This window comes from Ursus maritimus, unplaced genomic scaffold (genome assembly GCF_017311325.1).
Source record: "Ursus maritimus isolate PB19 unplaced genomic scaffold, ASM1731132v1 scaffold_12, whole genome shotgun sequence".
Taxonomy (NCBI): domain Eukaryota; kingdom Metazoa; phylum Chordata; class Mammalia; order Carnivora; family Ursidae; genus Ursus; species Ursus maritimus.
This window is the reverse complement of record NW_024423564.1, coordinates 13,563,282-13,580,922: the sequence shown is the minus strand read 5'-3', so window position 1 is coordinate 13,580,922 and position 17,641 is coordinate 13,563,282. Positions and strand designations below refer to the sequence as shown.

The window sequence follows — 17,641 nt, the reverse complement described above, 5'->3', positions numbered from 1 at the left end:
GAGGAGCCGGTAGACTACAAGCAGAGTATCCTGAACGTGGCGGGCGAGGTGGGCGGCAAGCAGAAGGCGGCGGAGGACGAGCTGGACGCCGAGGACCGGCCGGCCTGGAACAGCAAGCTGCAGTACATCCTGGCCCAGATTGGCTTCTCCGTGGGCCTGGGCAACATCTGGAGGTTCCCCTACCTGTGCCAGAAAAATGGAGGCGGTAAGACGCGGCCCTGCTTGCCCCGACGGTGCCCTGCCGACGGGCCGGTGAAAAGGAGCACCCTTTTGCTGATGCAGATTTGGGGCTCTTGGAGGGTGGAGCTCGGGTTTCTAGAGAAAGGCTCCCTAGAAATAGCCAATGGTTAACAGCGGCAGGGAGGCCGTCAGGCGCGGTGATAATAAGAACACAGGCTCTGACCCTGGACTGCCTGTGGGCAGACCCCGACGCAGACGGTCAGCCCTGCCACACCGCGTGCAAGTTGCTCGATCTCTCTGCATCTCTCTGCTCCTCGTCTGTAAAATGGGAATAAGAGTAGATCCTGCCTCGCGGCAGAGTGGGGAGGATTAAATGAGCTTTACGTGTAGAATGCTTAACAGCGTAGAATGCATAACATCGATGCATAGTTAAGAACAGCGGCGGGCCATTCTAATTAAATGCTTGCCAGGTGCCAGGCACTGTTTAACGCTTACGGGATATTAGGCTGAAATGCATGAAACTGCTGATATTTGAGTGTCTTGGAACAACCAAAACACCAATTTCGTACACTTCAACCATTGATTCCCCCTACGTCCTGTGTGAGGAAGGAGTTATTATCCTCATGGTAGAGACTGCAAAAGCGAGGCACAGAGAGGTTAGATGACTTGCTCAAGGTCACACAGCTAGTGATAAAGTAAGGATTCTAACCTGGACAGCTTGCCCCTGGCGTCTGAGTACGCCTGCTGCTGCCTCCCAGATAGGAGGGGGCCTTACACTACCCCCTGCGTTTTAATCCACCTAGAGGATCTTGCCCCTGGTATCAAGCCCGGGTAGCAGCCCCCGGGCCTTATCCCCCTGCCCCTCTGAGGCAGGCTGGAATGTTCCAAAGGTAATTTGTTTTGAAACCAGGGGAAAACGAGCAGAAAATAAAGAGAAAAACTTAGCTGGCTGAAGACAATGATATTTACAAGCTGGGACACCTGGTCCTGGGAAAGTGACATGAACCAGCAGAGAGCCCTTGTGCCTTTTAGTCCCCGTGGCCTGGGACTGCCACATTCTAGCCTGATGGGTGGCCACAGCTTTGTAGGCATTTTAACCTGACTCATTCTGTCTCTGCTCCGTGGGACTCTGGCCACAGAGCCTCTCCCAGAGATGCAGCCCCATTCAGGGATACTCCCTCCTCTCCAGAACACACTCTCTCTGGCCCAGAGGCCAAGTCTGGCTGGAGGTTTCCCCTCCTTTCCAAATTCTGTTGAAGGGCACGCAGTGAGAATGGCCCCTCAAGCCAGTGTAACTGAGTCCAGAAGATTTTTATCTTTCCAGTAGAGCATGGTCTATTTACCATATGCTCTCCAGGCTTTGAAGGGTCTTCCCTGCCCCCTGCCTCAATCAATCAATCAATCAATCAATAACCGCCAGTTAGAGCTTTTGGTCTGGGTGGCATGGCCAGACTCAGGTCACTGAGTTGATACAAGACCAGCCCAAAGCAAAGATTCAAATCTAAGTGTGTGCTTTTCTTATGTGCTGAGAGATGCTGACAAGAGACATCCTTGGTGAATTCAGAGGACACGTCGCCTCTGGGGACTCCAGCCAGGAACCTCTAACCTTGTCCTTTGGGGCTTAGATGGCCAGCTCTGCCTGGGCTCTGGGAGCTGAATCAGAGTCCCTCTCCCCAACACCCCCCCTCCCTGGGGCAGAAGCCAAAGCTTTCCTGTTCATGGTGCCACCAGCGCATCGGCCTAGTGCCGGGCACCGCGGACAACCCCCAGAAGACAAGCATTGTTAGCGCTCAGGATTCTGAGCTCTCCATTCCTCGTTCCTTCTTCCATCCTCTCTGATTCCTAGAATCCCTTTTTGTCTCTGTCTTGAACTCTCCTGTATTCTATGGGTATTACGGTAAGTCATCCCAGTGATTTTTGGAAGGAGGCAAATGATCCTATTTCAGATACAGGAAGGAGAACACTGGTTGGAGAGAGGCCGCTCTGTGGTTTTGAGCCGTGGGGGAGCCGGTCAAACTTGGCTTAAATTCGGGTGGGTGTTCTGGAACACCGCTTAGGTCCACTCGAGGCTGACGGTTTCTTTAATCTGCGTTCTCTTAGTCCACTTATTTTTTGTTTTTTGTTTTCCTACTGATTTTTATGAAAAAGAGGCAAATGTTCATCAAGTGCCAACTGGGGCGAAATAACTCGTGTCATCCTCATAGCAGCCCCGTGCGAGGGGTAGCATCGAAGCCTGTGAAATTAGTGTTTTTCCGAGTCAAAGATGGCCATGTATCAGCGGTTTCGTGTGGTTCTGCCGAATGAATCCTCTTCATAGTGATGACCAAAAGTGGCACAGAGAGGTCAAGGAATTGGCCCAAAGTCACACAGCTAGTAAGTGGCAGAGCCAGGATTCAGGCCCAGGAGGTCCGGGTCAGGCTGAGACCCAGGTGGTCTTTCAAATCCCAGAAATGACCTCAGGGTTTGCTAGAAGCAAGACCCAGAGTATAGACCGAGATGGAGACTGTAGAGACCCAGCAGGCCTCAGAGATGCCACAGTCCAGCTTCCTAGAGCCTGACACCCTGAACAGTGCTCCCAGCTGTTCAGAGGGAGGACCCAAAGTTCCCGCAAGTCACTGAAATATCAAAGGGGATCCAGTTGTGTCTCCAAATTGTATTTTTGAAGGTGGGAGAGGGTGCATTTCCAAATGATTTCAACAAGGGTTGATAAGAAAACGTCCCTCTGCCTAGCCAAAAATCCCCACCCGGACCCCAGCCCCTGAGAGCTGTACATGGCGGGGCTGTGGCGTGGTGAGGAGAGCGGCAGCCAAGTCTGTGCCCTGGGCCCGACTCAGGCCACCAGCCCCAGTGGCAGGTGGCGGCTTGCCCGTGGCCAGCCTTTGCTGAGGACAGGACATCTGTGGAGGTTCTCCCTGGTTCTTTGGGGAGAGGAGAGAAGCCTTCCCAGAAGATGCCAGCCTACCCTTCGGACACCCCGAAACCCACCTCCCTGCACGTTTTGCCCCACCCAAGGGGATATGGCTAAAATACGAAACCAGTGAGGCCATGTCCCTTTGCTTTTCTGCACGTCACGTGTCTCCTCTTTCGTTTCCCAGAACCCAAGACCAAGAGACAGAACCAGGAGTCCTTCAGGCCTCCCCTCCTTTTAGTGCCAGGATGGTGCTGCTTGTTAGGGCCAAGTTGAACTTATGTGTACGTGTGGCCGTGTGTAGGTGTGTGTTTAATGAATTAGATGCTGTCGTATAAGGCTGGGTGGGCTACCGCCCCTGGAAGCCTTTCCTGGTTGGTTCTGTTGGACCCTGACCCCTCCCTCGGCTCTCTGTGACTGTGTGCGTGGGCGTGTGTGTGTGTGTGTGTGTGTACATGTGCTGACCTTGCTCACGTGAACCTGCGGGTCCCGCCTTCCAGATTGTGAGCTATCCTGGGATAGCGGCTGTGCTTTCTTTTGCCCCCAGTTCCCCCCACTGCACATGCCTGGCGCAGGGTAGACCCGTGATAAATCCCTAACTGTTGCCAATGGCCAGGTCCTGTGCCCAGGAAATGCCTGATCCCCCAGGTTTCTTTCGAAGATTGGATACATGTAGAATGTCGTGTTTTGGGGGGCAGAGCCGTGTATGGCTGGGGGTCTTCTGGATACTCCCAGCCAGCAAGGCTTGGTCTGGGGTGCTGGGTGACCACCGGGGCCCTGGTGGCTGGGGCTGTCTGGCGGCTTTGCTAACAGGACTAGGTTGCTGGCACAGCTCTCAGCAGAGATCACTCGACTGTGTCCAGACACGATTTTAATTCTCCTGCTAAACGCCCTGTCACTTGGAATTGAGATTGTGTCTGCAGTGAGGCCAGGGACAGCGAGTTTAATTTATCATCTGGAATCTTTATCAAGATCCATTCTGTCTATCCATTATGATCCTCCCGGCTATGCTTTTCTGAACTGCTAATTTCTCTCTCTCGTTCCTCCCAATTAGCTGTAGATTAATGGTGGTGCCGGTCAGACCGTCTCTCCCTGGAGAGTTTCCAAGCTCTGCTTCCCCGGAGCTGCCCGGTCTGCGGCGTCAGCATCTGTCACAGATGCGGGGAAGGTCGTGCTTGGGGTCTGTGCTTCCGGGGGGCAAGTGAGCAGGGCCCACTCCATCCGGGGCTGCTTCTCTGGGGGCAGGATGGGGAGTGAACAGGTGTCCACACGGTATGTGTGGCGAACGGGTCTGTGCGGGACTTGACGTGAGAGACAGCACAGCATCTGTCTGTCTCTGAATCTAACCTTGCGAGCAGCCCTCCCTCCGCGTTTCAGATCAGGGGAGTGAAGGGGAAGAAGGGGGTTCTGGGTGGCCAGTGTGTGGTGGGTCACACAGAGCAGCCAGACCACTCCTGGAGGAGCCCAGGGCCTGGGAGCAGTCTGAGGATGGTCAGAGGTGTGGGCCAGACTGTAGGACGTGGCTGTCCTCCCTCACCCTGGGGCCGTGCTCCAGACACGCTCTGACACTCCTCCCTCGTCCCCAGGTGCCTACCTGGTGCCCTACCTCGTGCTGCTGGTCATCATCGGGATCCCACTCTTCTTCTTGGAGCTGGCCGTGGGCCAGAGGATCCGCCGTGGCAGCATCGGCGTGTGGCACTACGTGTGTCCCCGCCTGGGGGGCATCGGCTTCTCCAGCTGCATCGTGAGTCCGGGGCCGGCGCTGGGCGCGGGAACCAGCCAGCCGAGGGGCCGCTCCTGGGGATGGGGCTTGCAGACCAGAGCCTTGGGCCGGGTCAAGGGCAGGGAGGGAGACCCTCTGCATGAGAGTCGCTTCCAGCTGGCATCTCAGGGCCACGCATTTCCCACACTGAAAGTGAACTGTGCTGCCTGAGGCAGGATATAACAGTTGGAGTTGTTATCAAGGAGGAAAGGCTGGGACATCTCAGCCCGAGTTCTCTGCACACACGTGGACCATCCCGGATACCTCTGTGTGCTTACCAGCCCATCAGCCCTGCGTGAGGGACGCCCTTCCTCTTTCCTTGATGGAAGAGTATTTGAATTGGGTGGGTGTGTAGCCCAGAAAAGGCCGCCCTGAGACATGACATCGCATTGCCAGTTTGCTAGGCACGGGAACAGAGTTGGAGAAGGTCTCAGACTGGAAGGGACCAGCCCAAACCTGCCTCGGGCAGAGACTGGGGAAGGGTCTATGTAGCTCCCCCCAGTCCTGCTGCGCTTTAGCTCTGCCCTGGTTGACATGGCCAAATACAGCATCCGCAGCTGGGGCTGGCCATGTGTATACCCATGAGTGTGAGTGGGTCTCCGCTCGGCCTGACAGTGGCCAAGTGAAGGAAGTGGAGGTCTCTCTCCATCTATGTTCCCATCGAGGTGCCACAGGAGTGTCTGCTCCTGCACACCAGGGCTCGGGTGACATTGAGGCAGCAAGGGGCCCTCAGCTCTCACACTGATCAGCCTAACAGAGCTGGGCCCCTGGAGGTGGAAGGGGCCTCTGGGCATCCAGAGCGCGTGCAGCAGATCCCTCTGTGGAAAAGCATTGCTTTCTGAGAAACCTCTCGAACCCTCCGTCCGAATCTATGCATTCCTATCTCAAATAGAATTCTACCAAGGCTAGTGATTGTGGTTCTCAGACACGAGAAGTGGCATCTTTCTGGGCGCAGGCTGCTGCCGGTACCAAAGAGAGGGCGGGGTCCTGAGAGGAGGGAGGACATAAGACACCAGTCAGGAGGGTCCGCGGCACCTCAGGAGCATGGCAGTCCGGGGCTGTCATCTGCCCAGGCGAAAGCTGTGCCGGCCTCCACGGTCCCGGAGGGCAGCTCTGGAACTGTCATCCGGAGTCATCAGGAAATGATGGGGAAATGCTTGAAGCATCTTAGAGGAATTTCAAACTGGAAAGGATTAACATTTTAAGAGTTCATTGCTTAAAGGAGAGATCTTTCATATCTGGAACATTCCTTTGTGGATTCCCTGAATACCAGATGAGCGGGGGATTAGGAGGAGCCCTCAGAGCCCATGCCTCCTCCGTCCTCCTCCTCCTCCTCCTCCTCCTGCAGGACTGCGCAGTGTCGTGTGTGGTCAGCCGGAGCCTGGGCCTTGGGCCTTGGACAGGGGTGGGGGTGGGGTGGAGGTGCGGCCTTCAGGCCCCTCCCCCCACCGTGGACCCTTGTCCCCAGGTCTGCCTCTTTGTTGGGCTGTATTATAACGTGATTATCGGATGGAGCATCTTCTACTTCTTCAAGTCCTTCCAGTACCCGCTGCCCTGGAGCGAGTGTCCTGTCACCAGGAATGGGACTGTGGCAGGCAAGTACAGGACCTCCTGAGTAGGACCCCCTGGAGACCCCAGCCAGCCCGTCCCAGGAAAGGGCTGAAGGAGCCTCAGAGGCTTAGGCACAAATTTGGGATTTGTGTCACCCTGAATAAGACCCCTACCCTCTCTGATCCTCATTTCCTGTTCTGGTGGCCCTTGCCAACCTGTTCCATGGAGTTCTTAGGGGGATTGAATGAAATGAGTGTAGGGAAAAACTCTGGAAAGCATAGCTTTTGTTGAGTTGTTATCCACGACCCCGTGTTACTCGAATACCATCCTCTGGCAACAGCCTTCATTTGCATGCCAGTCTTGTAAAAGGCTGGATGATTTATCCCACCTCACAGAGGGGTAAGCTGAGGTCCAGAAGTGACTTTCTTATGTGTGCACCAGGATCTGGGATGAGAAACCGCATGTCTGGATTCTAGCTCGGGACCTCTCCCAAGGAACTGGAGGCCAGTTCCGCCTAATCCTTGCTGCCCTCCACGGACGGAGGCGGGCAGGGGGTGGCACGTGTGGGAATTCATCCAGATCCGTGTGTCCCGAAGCCTCCCGGGCCCCATCTGGAGCCCCGTCTGGAGTCCTCAGGGTCTGCCAGATCTCAGCTAGCCCAGAAGGAGCCCAGCCCCTCCCTGCTACCCGCGGCTGCCCGGGGTGGGGGTCGGGGGGGTGGGGGGGGAGGGGAGGTGGAGCAGGCAGAGGGGGAAGCCCCACAACCCTGCCTGAGGCCCCGTGGCCGTGGCTGCCGTTCCAGTGGTGGAGGCAGAGTGTGAGAAGAGCTCAGCCACCACCTACTTCTGGTACCGAGAGGCCTTGGACATATCCAACTCCATCTCCGAGAGCGGCGGCCTCAACTGGAAGATGACCCTGTGCCTGCTGGTGGCCTGGAGCATCGTGGGTATGGCTGTCGTCAAGGGCATCCAGTCCTCGGGGAAGGTGAGTCAGCAAGGGAGTCCCACCAGGGGCCACAGTGGAGCATGGCGGGCAGGGGGGCCGAGGACCCTGGGTCACGGCACGCAGGGTCTATTGAGTGGGCTTGGCCTCTGGATGGCTCAGGATGACACAGGCCCCCCGTGGGGGTGATGGGAGTATCACAGCTGCGTCACTGTTCCCTGGGAACGGCCCACCAGGAGTGGCTAGGCAGGGGCTTATGGAAAATCAGTGCTTTGACCCCCCAGCCACCTCTGTGCTCAGATACCTCAGGCCTGCTCGGCAGACTTTAAAGAGAAAGAAAGCTAGGAGAATGGACCCAGGGACATTCGTCTAGGTCCTAGCCCCTTAGGATCCCAAGCAAAAGCCCTAGAAGAGCCTGCTCTGAGAGCTTTTTGGTGGAAATCGCAGCTCACCATGGGTAAACTAAAGGGCGCCTTGAGCAGGCAGGTGCTGTGAGTGAAGGGGTCTTGGGGCCTCTGGGGTGGGCTCTTCACTGCTTTCTCAGGGCACAGCCCAGCCAAACCCACACACCCCCTTCAAGCAGGGGCCCTTTCTTCTTTGTCATGTACCAGTATTCATGGACTGCCAGGGCTGGAAAGGATATGAGAGACCCTCATTCTACAGATGAGGAAACTGAGGCCCGGAGTGGGGAAAGCCCCTCCCCTGAGATCACACAGCCACACAGCGGGTCCCAGAGCTGGAACAGGAGACTCGGCTGTGTTCTATAACGGACTCCTCGAGTAGGCTAAGCATTGGGAAGGTAGAGTGTTCTCGGCCACCACCTCTTCCTTCTCCGCAGGCCAAAATAGTAGCTGACACTTGAGGGCACTTATCAGGCACTGCCACACGTACGAACGCTTTTGGTCCACAACAACCTTAGGAGTTAGGAAGCCTTACACCCATTTTATAGATGTGCAAATGGAGGCACAAGTGAATAGGTCAAGGTCACACGGTAGGTAAATGGTAGAGCCAGGATCAGAGCTCAGGTGCTCCTGCTTTGGACACATCGCTCTTACACCTTCAACACCATCCCGCCCAAGCGGCCCTCGATTTGTTTCGGTGCAGCAAACATTCCGTGAAAGTCTCCTTCCTGTGTGGCTCTCTGCCAGGCCCAGGGGGATACAGAAATGTGCAAGAAATGCACATGCTAGAAAACAACGCGCAATGTATAATCACAAGAGGCAGGACCTTTTCTGATGTTTTGGCTTGGGAGTCATGTCTTGTCCCCTCCCGGATGCCTCCTGTCAAAGGAGCTTTAAGGACAGGGGAGAGCCCGAGGGGGGCCACTGGAGTCAGGGATGGGAAAGCAGGCATGAGACATGAAAAAGTGAGGGAAGGAGAGGAGAGGCTTCCTTACCCCCTTGGTGGCCCTTGGGGGCGGGGAGGCTGCAGGCCCAGGCCTGCCCGCTCTTGAAAGGGGGAAGCTAGCCCGAGGCACAGCCATGCTGACTCCAGCTTGTCTGCGCTCCCGCTTCTGCCTCGGCTCAATGCCAGGCGTGCGGTGGGTTTGGCCCTGTGCCCGGGGGTCCCAGGGCTTCTTTCTGCTGCCATCAGAGGAGGTTCGTGTGCTCCAGCTGTGAGCGGGGAGGGGGATGCCCCAGCTGTGAGCGGGGAGAGGGGTGCCAGCCACAGGAGGCACTCTGCCCCATGGTGAGTCCCTGTCCTCTCTGTAGGTGATGTATTTCAGCTCCCTCTTCCCCTACGTGGTGCTCGCCTGCTTCCTGGTCCGGGGGTTGCTGCTACGAGGGGCCGTCGATGGCATCCTACACATGTTCACCCCCAAGGTAAGGGTCTGGGGGGGACACCGACAGCTCCGCTGGGCCCGGCCAGCATCCCGCAGTTTAGCACTCATCGAAGACCTGTCATGTGTCAGGCAGTCGTCACGGGCCCCTGGAGGCATGCACTGGGGCAGGGGCATGCACCTGGCCTCAAGGTTCCAATGAGAGAGACAGCACATCAATTTGGGTGAAATCAGGAGAAACTTCAGGGAGGGGATGACCCGGGAGCAGATCCTGTTTCCATGAATGGCCGTCGAACATCGCAGTCAAAGGAACCGCAGGAGCAAGTGTGGAGAAGCATTGGGCACGCTTGAGGCCATGGTGGGAGGCAGGTTTGGCTGGGGCACGGGGGCCAGGAGCACTGGTGGTTTCAACAGATCTGTGACAGCGGGAACCAAGAAGATGCCTAAGAAAAGGTAGCTCCCTGCCGGGAATCCCCGCTTGTACCCACATCAGGGGAACAGCATTACAGTTTTGTTCAGGATCATAAACCACGCGGGGCGTGATTTTACCCTCACCAAATCCAACCACACCTTCTCTCATTTCATCCCCCCCCATAGCCCAGTGGGGGACCACTGTGCACATTGCACAGGGCTGTCGCAGGGCCACAGGCATCTGATGTGTGTACACGCAGGTTTCTTGATGGCGGTCTTTGCCACCACGTGGCCTGGCCTCCCTGTTCCCCCCTGGCCACAGTTGGCATGAGCTGGTCCCCTGAGGAATAAGGGGATTTCGAATGCAGATTGGGATGCCCTTCAAGGTGTCCCAAGCAACGCACATGAGTAACCCCAGCTGGGGAGACTGGAGAGGCCCACCTCCAAGTGCCGGCCGATCAGCAAGCAGTCAGCTCATCGGTGAGACTCCAGGCTGCGGACATGGGTCAGAACGCCACCATCTTGAGGCCCTCAACCTCGGCCCTCAACAAGGCCGTGTCACATGCGTGCTCACCCACACCGGTGCTCACACAGGAAGCTCATACAGATGACACAGGGAGAAGACTCCAGATCAGTGGTAAGACACACACCACTCATATTCATCAGATAGGAAATACACTGGCCCCCGACGTTCTTAGATATGACATCTGAGGCTTACCGCCATGGAGGCCCCTTCAGGAAGCGCTTAGTGGATCTCCTGAGCCACGAGTGTGCCTCCCGAGCCACATGCCTGACATGAGGGTGCTGTGAACATGTGGTGTCTGACAAAGGAGAAAAAGTGCAAACCTGGTACGTTTTGGGAGGAAACGGCCATGAGAAGAAAGCCAGTGGTTTTTGTGAATGACTTCAACTGTATTTCTAGAATGTTCAGTCTAACGTTTTCGCTTGAGTCTTTCAGTTATATTTTACTGGACTTTGTGAGGAAACGATATACTCTGGAGATGCTCATAAATGGGGAGATTCACCCAGCTCTCCAGAGGGGTGGGCCCCTTCGTGGCGTCCATGTGGAGGGAGCCCAGCATGGGATGGATTCACGAGATTGGCTTCTGGTCCCAGCGCACACAGTACCGCCCCCCATTTGATGCCAACACCCTAAAACATCTGTTTAATCATGCAATATCTCAGGCATGTAAACACATACATCATAATATAATAAACATCAGAGAGGTCATAAAATATTACAGAGGACATAAAAGTACCCTTAGAGTCTGCCCTGATCCCATGGCTTCCCTCCCCCAAAGATAAGCACTGTCCTGAATTTGGGATGTATCCTCTTAATGCATTTCTTAAAACTCGTAATACACGTATGCGTATGCGTCCACAGCGGATCGCATTTGTGCGTACTTGGTACTCGCAAACTTTACGTAAGTGGCACCGTATTATACGCAACTTCCTGTGATTTGTTTTAGCTTTTATTTTTGCTCGACGCTGTTGCCTGAGATCTATGTATAGTGCTGTTTGCAGCTCTAATACATCCATCTTCCCTGCTGTATCGTCGTCCCCGCTGGCACTAAACTGCGTTTGTTCTTTCTCTACGTGAGGATCGTGAACGTTGTTTCCAGCTCTCGCCGTGGCTCGTAATGCTACAGGAGACATTATTACACAGGTCTTCACGTGCACAGTTTTCCCAAGGGTGTCTGTCTTTAGGAGTGGAATTGCTATCTCGAAGGGTATGCATACTTTCCGTTTTGCTAGATGGTGGCCAAATTGCTCTTCAAAATGGCGGCCGCGGTCACCACCCCCACCAGCTGTACAGGAGAGCCTCGGCGGCTCCACGTTTCTCAGACTTCCATTTTTGCCAATCAGCTGGATGCAAGATGGCGGACGTGCATTTGGAACAATAGAGGACACTCCTTTCCAAAACCTTTTCCTGGATGTTTAGGAAATGGTGTGATTCCACTTTAGCATCTGTGGGGGCCAAAGCCTCCCTGAGGTGAAGTTTAAAGAAACTGAACCCAGAAGGCCCTGGAGGAGCCAGGTTACCAAGCCCCAGCAGGTGTGGCCCTTGGCCCATCTAGCTCTTGTGACTTTCAGTCTGGATAGAGCTTGTGGGCTCCTCTGGAGATCTTGCTCACTGAGCAGCTCTATGGGGAAGCTCCTGGCCTTGACCTTGGATGGATGTTCTGCACAGGGAAGGGGAGGCCTAAGGGCCTCAAAGGCCAGACTCTCCCAGTAAGGATCCCCTTCACAGCCTGTGCTGCAGGTAAAGTGAGTGATGATGGATGGGTGAGGCTCCTACATACAAAGCAATCCAAGCCATCCACAAAAGAGCGGATCCACTCTCAGAAACAGTCGTCTGACCGTCCGTACACGGCAGACTGCTGTTGCAGAGCCGTGACTGTTCCAAGCACAGGATTGGTGAGATATGAGGAACCCTGGAACCATTTCAAGTTCTTGACCTAGAACGGTGCTATCGAATGCTAAGATCATTGCCCACAGCTGCCCAAGCTGTGCACTGCTCCATTTATATTGACCACAATATGGATGAAATCTCCAGCGATCATGCCATTTGGCAGCCATGGCAGAGTCCATGAAGATTTTTGGCCAGGGCGTCTCCGGATCCACTTGAAAAAAGCATAGGCTCTCCATGGATATGCTGAATGTCCCCTTATAAAGTCTTCCAACATCAGAAATAATCCAAGCCATAGGATCTGGCCTTTCAGTCCATGCCCTCAAGCCGTAACTGAGTGTGTGACAAACGCAATGTGGCCAGGATACCATGATGACCCACAACATCTTTGATGGGACAGTAACTCATGTTGATGGCTAATTAAGTTCTTGGATTCCTCGGGCAACTTCTCTCCTGATTACTTTCTTTCCATCCAGTGAAAAACCTAAGTCAGCATGGAGTGCCCCAGAATTCACCATGTGACTTGCTCAGCACAAAGTCGTTGATTATGGTAGACTTCTCCCCACCAAAACTTTTGGTAAATGTTTATCAAAATTACAACTGTTCATGTCCTTTGGCCCAGCAATTCCACTCCCAGGTACTTGTCCTACAGATATATTCACTCACAAGCAAAATGATCTGTGCACAGTATTGGTCATTACAGCCTATGTTTTAGTGGCAAAAGACTGAAAACAACCCGAATGCCCATCATTCATTTATCCCTTCATTCAGCAAAGGTTCGCTGGATGCTGTTATGTTCCTCGCTCTGTTGTGGGTCCTGGGACGCAGCCATGAACCAAGCAGACAAACTTCCCAACCCTCCTGGATCTTGTATTTGAGGGAGACAGCCAATATAAGATTAAGGAGTTGTTGGGTGGTATTGCTAAGGAGAAAACTAAAACAGAGAAAGGAGGCTTAGGGACACCAGGGAGAGGGGTTGCTTCAGCTAGCATTCATTTCTCCCTGAGAAAGTGGCATTTGAGTAAAGACGTGGGAGGTGGGGGAGCAGGCTGTGGGGATATCTGGGAGCAGCACATTCCATTCCGTAGGGCGCAATAAACAAAAAGGCCTTGAGATTGGATGTGTCTGGCATCCGCTTCAAGGAGACTAGTAAATCTGGAATGGGAGGGGAGAGAGTAAGGACATGTGGTTAAGGAGGTGGTGGGAGCCAGATCACAAGGGTCTTGTGAGCCAGGTAGGACTTCGGTGTTTACTCTGGGTGAAACGGGAGCCATTAGAGGTTCTGAGCAGGGGAGCAACGTGATCTGACTACTGTCTGTGAAGGACCCCTCTGGCTGCCATAGAGAATCTGAGGGAGCACGGGTGGAACGGGAAGACCTGCCAGGAGACTCCATCCAGCTTCTAGAATTTGTCCAGGTGAGAGGTGACTGCGATTTGAGCCCAGGTGATGACAATGGGAGGAATGAGAAGTGGTTGAATTGAGGACACATTTAGGAAGTAGGGTCAACAAGATTTGCTGTTGGATTGGACCTGAGGGGCAAGAGAAAGAGAATGGTCAAGGATAACTCCAAGGTCTTTTGCCTGAGTACCTAGGAGCATGGAGTTGACATTTATGGAGACGAGGGCAGATGGTGAGAGGAACAGGTTCAAGACTAGTGTTTTGGACGTGGCAGGTCTAAAACATCTAATAAATATCCACGTAGGGGGGTGCCTGGGTGGCTCAGTCCATTAAGTATCTGCCTTTGGCTCAGGTCATGATCCCAAGGTCCTGGGATCGAGCCTCCCTCTCCCTCTGCCTCTCCCCCTGCTTGTGTTTGTGCGCTCTCTCTCTCTCTGTCAAATAAATAATAAATAAAATCTTAAAAAAAGATAACCAAGTGGAGATGTTGAGTAGACAGTTGGACAGATGAGTCTGCAGGTCAGGTGGGAACATAAATTTGGGAATCAGAGAATTTCAAGCTGTGGCCTAGTGATAGCCACCTGTAGAATGAACATAGAGAAGAGGACTGAGCACCAGGGCTCAGCATTTAGAGGTTGGGGGAAGGGCAGCCAATGTGGGAGGAGGAGGAGGAGAAAGAGGAGGAAGAGAAGGAAGAGGGGGTGGAGGAAGGGGGGAGAGACGTGGATACGTTGATCCCAGAGGCACAGCGGAGGAACTGCTTTAAGGACTGAAGGGTCAGTATGTCCGAAGCTGCTGAGAGGTCAGGCGGTGAGCACTGAGAAGTGAGCAGTGCACCTGGTAGCAGAGGGGTCCTTGGTGAGCTGGACAAGAGCTGTTTTGGTGGAGTACTGGGGACAAAGTCTGAGAGTGGTGGGGTCCAAGGGAAAATGGGACATGAGGAATTGGAGACAAGTGGTAAAGACCACTGGTTTTCAGGAGTTTTGCTATACAGGGGAGCAGAGAAATGGGAAATGGGTGGAAACTGGAGAGGGCCACAGGACCAAGGGTGTTAGCATATGATCCAGCAATTCCACTCCTAGGTGCATTTCCAAGAGAACCAAAAACACGTTCAACGAGAACTCGTACACAAATGTTCATGGCAGCATTGTTCATAAGAGCCAAAAAGTAGAAGCCACTCAAATGTCCGTGAACTGATGAATGGAAAAATCAATTGGATTTTATCTGATGGGAGATTATTAGGCCATAAGTGGGAATGACGTACTGTCACCTGCTACAACACGGATGAACCCTGAACACATCACGCTAAGTGAAAGAAGCCAGTCACGAAAGACCACGTATCGTGTGATTCCCTTTATGTGAAATGTCCAGCACAGGCGAATCAGTAGAGACAGAAAGCAGACTAGAGGTTGCTTCGGGCTGGGTTTGTGGGGAGGCTGGGGGAGGAATGGGGAGTGACTGTTAATGCATATGGACTTTCTTTTCGGGCTGCTGAAGACGTTCTAAATTGCTTGTGGGGATTGCTGCACAACTCCGCGATAGCCTAAAAACCGTTAAATCATACACTTTTCAAAAATCCAGCACAGAGTGGGAAATCGATGCGATTGGGTGGAGGGGACCAGAGCCTTTGAGTGAGCAGGCGAGGTGGGACCCGGTGCCCAGCTGGAGGAGCGGACAGAAACAGGAGGCGAGAGCCAGCCTGTGGGCGCCGATGCTGGCGGCCGAGGAGCGGTGGCGAGGAGCGGTGGCGAGGAGCGGCTCATTGCGGGAGCTCTCTTCCCCCTGTGTCGTTTGTTCCTGGGAAGGAGGAAGTGAGGGCTTCGGTGGAAAGTCGGAACAGTGGAGGGGTGGTGGGGGCCTAAGGAGGAGTGAGTGTGAGGTGGGGGTGCAGGGGACAGGGAATGCGTGCAGCACGGTGGGGGCGGCGGGGGGGGAGGCACCCTGACGGTCAAAGGCACGGGTGCGCGGCACAGTCAGCCAGCATGGCGAAGCTAACAGTTCTCCGGTTCCAAGCTGGACAGTTCCCCCTCTTTCACGCCTCCGAAAGCTGGGTCTTTCCCACGGCGAGGGGTTCTTGGAACGATCCTGTGCTTTGCAGGGGACGGTGCTTACTGGGTGCCGGGCACTGTGACGTTTACCTTACGTACATCAGCTCATTTAAAGCTCATCGTGACCCTGGAGGCAGAAGTTATCCTTGCCATTTTGCGCGTGGGGAAACCGACCCACAGGGAAGTTAAATAACTCGTCCAAGGTCCCGATGACAAGGGACGACCATGGAGAGAGGTGGCAAGGGAGTTAAGAGGGACCGAGAATTCTGATGGCAGTAAAGCGGGACAGAGAGAGGGAACCGTGGAATAGGAGTGATGACCCGGGGGAACGGGCAGCACCCCGTCCACCTCCAGGCCCAGTGGCAGCACGGGCGTGTGCGAGAACAGCCTTCACCCGGGAGGGCTGCAGGGGAAGGCTCGGCTGCAGGCGCACCTGACTAACCAGACTCCAGCCCCAGACTGGCTAGTCAGGGTCATGGGCATGGTATCCAGGTAGTAATCGCTCTTGAAAGCTCCCAGCGGTTCTGAGGGGCCTGGTGGCAGGGTGCAGGCAGTTAGGGAGGGGCAGAGCTCGAGTCAGAGCTGGGGACAGACCCAGCCACCCTGAGATAAAGTCCAGATGAAGGACAAACCAGGAGTCGTGGGCTCCTTGCAGCAGCCAAGGTAAACAGGGTCCCGGGACCGAGGGACCAGGCTCAGGCGTCCCTTGGGCAGACTGTGGGAACGAGGCTGAGAGTGGGCAGGGGCCGTGAGGGCAGCTTGCCAGGAGCCCCAGAACTCTGTGGGTTCCCAACTCCTCACGATGAGGAAGTGTCAAGACTGGGGCACGGCGGCGGACCTCTCCGGTGTGGACAGTAGGGGAGAAAGGGGAGGAATACACACTGTCGTAGATATGTATGCTGGTGCGTGTGTCACTGATAGACCCATGAAATATCACCGGAAGGGCATGTAAGCAGCAGATATCATGGTCACGTCTAGTGAAGAGGAATCGAGTGTCTGGATACAGCGTGGGGGAAGGAGGCCTTCCTGTGCCTTTGTGTGTCCTTTGAGCTTGAAGTCCCGTGTCACTGGTTGAGATGAAAGCCGCACAGTCTTCAGGGGTGGGGCCCGCACAACCTGTGCTGCGTGTACCTTTGGCGTCTGCCTCTTGCTTTGACCTCTGGGGTCTAGACGCGGGAGCGGTCTTCACCAGTGAGCCCGACCAGGCCTCCTGGGTCAGGGTGCGCGTTCACCCTTGGAGAAGTGGGGTCCCGGGAGGCACTGAAGACCCAGGGGCAGAGGGCAGTGGCAGAGCTCCTTGGCCCCCACGAGCAGAGGAGGGCTTCTGGGCAGGACGACCAGGGCAGGCCAGCCTTGTTGCCAGAGGCTGGTTCGGATCCCAGCTCATCACTCTGTGGTCCGAGGGCAAGATCCCTGGGGAGCTCACTCCATTTCCTCAGCTGCAAGATGGGGCGAACCATGGTAGCTCCCTGACGGCCTTGTCAGGAGAGCACGGACGGCTGCTCCTGGCCTTAGTGATTATTATTCTGTCCCTCGTGAAGGTGACACTGTTCTTGGGCAGTGGGAACCCGGCGCTCCAGTGCCATCTGGTGTCTCGTGGCCCTGATGGCTCGTGCCCCGGCAGGTGCCCAGCAGGGCCGAGAAGCAAGGGCATGTGCTCCGGTCGTGCACCGGGTCAGGCCGGGAGCTCAGGAGCTGCTTGTGGATTCCGAAAGCATCTTCGTGCTGCTGAGTCAAACGCGTGAAACACCTTGTTCTCTGTGTGAGGAAGTGACTCAGCCGTTGTGTCAAAGAGGTGGCAGGAAGTCCTTGCTGTTTCAGGGCATCTCTCCCACCCCCGAGGAGGGTGTGAGCTTCGTCTGTGGTGGGGAGAGCCCACTTCCCACCTCTCCTCTTGCAGTCACATCCTGATGTTTGGCAAGGACATTGGGCTTCCGGAGGTCTGGCCATGGGTTCGTCCTCTTGGATACTATGATCAGGACTGTGTTAGAATTATGCACCAGCACCCCAGAAATCCTGATAGAGCCCCTTTGTTTTCTTTTGATTTTTAAAATGATTTTATTTATTTATTTGAGAGAGAGTGAGAGAGCAGGAGCAGAGGGCAGAGGGAGAAGCAGACTCCCTGCTGAGCAGGGAGCCCGATACAGGACTTGATCCCAGGACCCTGAGATCGTGACCTGAGCTGAAGGCAGACGCTTAACCAACTAAACCACCCAGGCGCCCCTGGGACCTTGTTGGAATTAGGCACCA

General features: G+C 54.8%; 1 protein-coding gene across 2 annotated transcripts in view; it reads left to right on the top strand.

Annotated features, from left to right (window-relative positions):
* SLC6A17 (solute carrier family 6 member 17) overlaps positions 1-17,641 on the top strand; it is a 29,861-nt gene that overhangs the window by 507 nt on the left and 11,713 nt on the right. For both annotated transcript variants that reach the window (XM_040626680.1, XM_040626679.1), the window contains exons 1-5: positions 1-205; positions 4,675-4,832; positions 6,319-6,445; positions 7,204-7,385; positions 9,056-9,166. The exon at positions 1-205 is cut by the window's left edge and continues 507 nt beyond it. In XM_040626680.1, coding sequence (XP_040482614.1) covers positions 1-205; positions 4,675-4,832; positions 6,319-6,445; positions 7,204-7,385; positions 9,056-9,166 — 783 coding nt within the window. The remainder of the gene's footprint in view (positions 206-4,674; positions 4,833-6,318; positions 6,446-7,203; positions 7,386-9,055; positions 9,167-17,641) is intronic.